This window comes from Schizosaccharomyces cryophilus (assembly GCF_000004155.1).
Source record: "Schizosaccharomyces cryophilus OY26 unplaced genomic scaffold supercont4.3, whole genome shotgun sequence".
NCBI classification, from domain to species: domain Eukaryota; kingdom Fungi; phylum Ascomycota; class Schizosaccharomycetes; order Schizosaccharomycetales; family Schizosaccharomycetaceae; genus Schizosaccharomyces; species Schizosaccharomyces cryophilus.
The window spans coordinates 1-3,537 of NW_013185626.1; the positions used below are offsets into that span (position 1 = coordinate 1).

The 3,537-nt window shown below is 33.0% G+C and overlaps 1 protein-coding gene across 1 annotated transcript; it reads left to right on the forward strand.

Moving 5' to 3' along the window:
* The first annotated feature begins 1,483 nt into the window (after positions 1–1,483).
* Positions 1,484–2,816, forward strand: SPOG_00001 (3-ketoacyl-acyl carrier protein reductase). Its single transcript, XM_013167508.1, has one exon. It carries the CDS (start codon positions 1,582–1,584, stop codon positions 2,374–2,376), a length of 795 nt encoding a protein of 264 aa, XP_013022962.1. The 5' UTR covers positions 1,484–1,581; the 3' UTR covers positions 2,377–2,816.
* Positions 2,817–3,537: the final 721 nt, after the last annotated feature.

Genomic DNA, 3,537 nt, shown 5'->3' on the forward strand with positions numbered 1-3,537 from the left:
CAAAAACTCAATTGATTATTACTGTAAAAATCAAAGACTAAGTATCTTTTTACTTTAAAATATTGATAATAAAAGAATCAGATCTTCTTAAGTATGAGCATTATTGTATCTACTATTTTTGATAATGCATTTGTCTTTAAGTAAATACACTTTGAGGTTTATAGAAACATAAAATTAAATGATTATTAGAGAGAAGTCTAAATAGAATGATGACTTAATGAATCCTTTCAAGGAAAAGACTGATTATAAAAAATTTCAGTAAAGTACAGTGTTATATATACTTTGACTTCTTGATAGATTGGAGCTCTGTAGGGCTAGAGTAAACTATAATAAATGCCTCGATTGTGAATAATGAATTGAGAAGAAAACAGCCATAAATTACAATTAGCCAAGTTTCGTAATCTTTATTAGATCCTTCAAATAATAAAAATACGGACAGGATAATCAATGAGAGGAATTCCGAGAGTAAATCTTCATAAAAAAATTTTACGATCGGCCACTAACACCGTGAGAAATACATTAGACCTTACAGCTATAACTTGGTGAAGTAAATTGATTAATCACGTAAATCCAAAAAAAAAATATGCGTTTTGATTCAGGGACTATATATATATTCATTACTTCTTGCCATGACAGGTTTTTTTCAATACCCCTTTGACAACTAAAAAGTCCTAAAATACTTAAGGGAGTTGAAGAATTTCATTGGGAAGCTGATAACTTCTTCAAGTATTTAATTATGACAATAGAGCATTGGGATTCCTAAGTGTAACTCAGAATCGTAATTGTAGAAAATCTCGTTTCATACAGAGAAATCCTAATTTATCATAAGGGTTTTGAGTCGATTGTTTTTATTACTATCTGTTTATATATATTAAATGTCATAAATTAAAAAAATAAATCATAACTTATTCTATTATGCGTAATTAAGATGAGAACGGAAATTGCTGCGCAAGAAAAAACATATGATTATTTCCTCAAAAACTTTTCCCAAACAATTAGTACATGGCCCATCCACCGAAGCTGAGATTACCTGCCCAGTGATCCATCGACTTCTATCTTCAGCAAGAAAAGCGACGATTTCAGCAATGTCAGAAGGTAATCCAATGCGATTATCAAATGGAGTCATTTTTTTTGCAAACTGAATTACTTCATCCGAAAGTACCCCCTTTAACATATCGGTATCAACAGCTCCTGGATTAACTTGATTTACGGTATGGCTAAATAAGATCGTCTTCCTACTTTCAATTTAGTTAAGCAGATCCCTGGACATTACTAGCGTGTATATACGTAGTACAACTAAGTCCAATTAACGTATACAATTCTACAATCGTAGATATTAATTCCACTTGATTTTTATTCTCATAGACCGTGAGAATTATTAACGTGACACATTGACTTAACACCGCGCAAACATAAGTGACATAAATTTACTTGTTACTCGAGAAAATACAGATAGGACTAACCCATGGAATGATTACTAACGAAAAAATTATGATGACTAATACGATGATATTACAAATCTTTGTCTATATAAGACAGAATGACAAGCCTTTCAGAGCTTAAACCACTTTCCCATTTAAGATGTCAGAAAATAGCTTGCCCCTCCAAAACAAAGTAGCAATCGTTACAGGAGCTTCACGAGGAATTGGAGCAGCAATAGCTGAAACTCTGGCACGCCGTGGTGCTAAAGTAGCCATTACCTTCACATCTGACAGCAGTATTGATGCGACTGAACAGTTGGTGAAAAAAATAAAGGGTTTTGGCACCTCAGCGGATGCGATCAAAATTCAGGCAGATTTGCGTGATGTTTCAAGTGCTAAACATATTGTTAATGCCACAGTTCAAGCTTTTGGTCCTACCATCCATATCCTTGTTAACAATGCAGGGTACGCAGGTCCATTAAAACCTATAGGAACAATAACTATGGAAGATTATAACAGTATGTTTGATGTAAATGTTCGTGGTGTCTTTTTTATGACAGAAGCGATAGTGCCACACCTTCCCAAAAAAGAAAAAGAAAATGGAGGAAGGATCATAAATTTTGGAAGTGTTGCTGGAAGGTTGGGATTTCTTCAGCAGCCTGTTTATTGTGCAAGCAAAGCAGCAATCGAAGGTTTTACTAGATGTTGGGCCGCCGAATTAGGCCCTCGAGGGCATACCGTTAATCAAGTTAATCCAGGAGCTGTTGATACCGATATGTTAAAGGGGGTACTTTCGGATGAAGTAATTCAGTTTGCAAAGAAAACGACTCCATTTGAAAATCGCATTGGATTACCTTCTGACATTGCTGAAATCGTCGCTTTTCTTGCTGAAGATAGAAGTCGATGGATCACTGGGCAGGTAATCTCAGCTTCTGGTGGATGGGCCATGTATTAGATGGTTTAGAGGAAATTAAGTAGACCATCACATAAGCAGTATTCAATCTTTTGAACTAATTGCCGTTCTTTCACGTGTTGGAATCTTTTGAAAGAGTTTTTAATAACGATCGATTCAAGCCCTTACTTTAGTAAAGGATGTCGTAAATGAATATATTTTTGGACATGGAGAGATATTCATTTGCGATTCTGACGTTGTCGTTGCAGACGTTTCATACTTATACTCAACTGGATTATCTAATATTCATTATAAAGAAGGAATCAACTACACGATAGATCTTGTCAAGTGTATATATTTTTCACTATTCTCTTCGTACTTAATTTAGTGCAATGTTTAAGCTCTTTTCTGAAGTAATCCTCTAATCAATTTAATAGCTAAAATATTTTAAAAGTAGTTACTAAATTCTGTTTCACATTAATAGAAAGTTCCGTTATCGTTCCTGTGACAGTATTATTTTCACGAGAAGATTCCTTATTATGCTATAAAAAATCGAGAACTACATATACATTTGCTGTCTGTTGACATATTGCCTAAGAGAAATTTCCATTGTTCCACATTTAATTTTCATTTTAGGAGAAAGCATAGAAATTGTACTAAATAAAGTACGAAAAAATAGTGAAGAAAATATCCTTTACAAGATCCATCATAAACTTGATCCCTTTTTTACACATCAGTTAATAACCCTATTAAATTAGAACATCAAGCTTCAATTTTTTAAAGCTACATTATTTCTATTTCTAAACATGATAAACTTTATCTTTCTTAAATCGATTTTCCTTTACATTATGCTATTATTCATTTGCTTTACCTTTAAAGAGCCAAAATGTGTAAGAAGAAATAGCCAAGCGACTTTTTAATTTGATTATCTTGAAGTTTAAGTAAATTAAAAGGTGTCTAAAATTTACAGTATAGAAATACTACGTATTTAAAAGTAGTGAAAAAGGTTGGATGACTATTAATTTGTTTATTGAGGGTTAAACAAACGTTAGATAATGAAACTAGTTGCATACCTTCTCTGACTCCAAATCTGACCATTCTTAAAGGAACCGAATTTCCAGCTGAAACCAGATTCTTTCAATTTTACTTATTACGATTGGAATTTTGGATGTGTTTAACAAGTAAATTGCTTTCGACTTTACCTTTAGTTCTCTTGAACTTCGC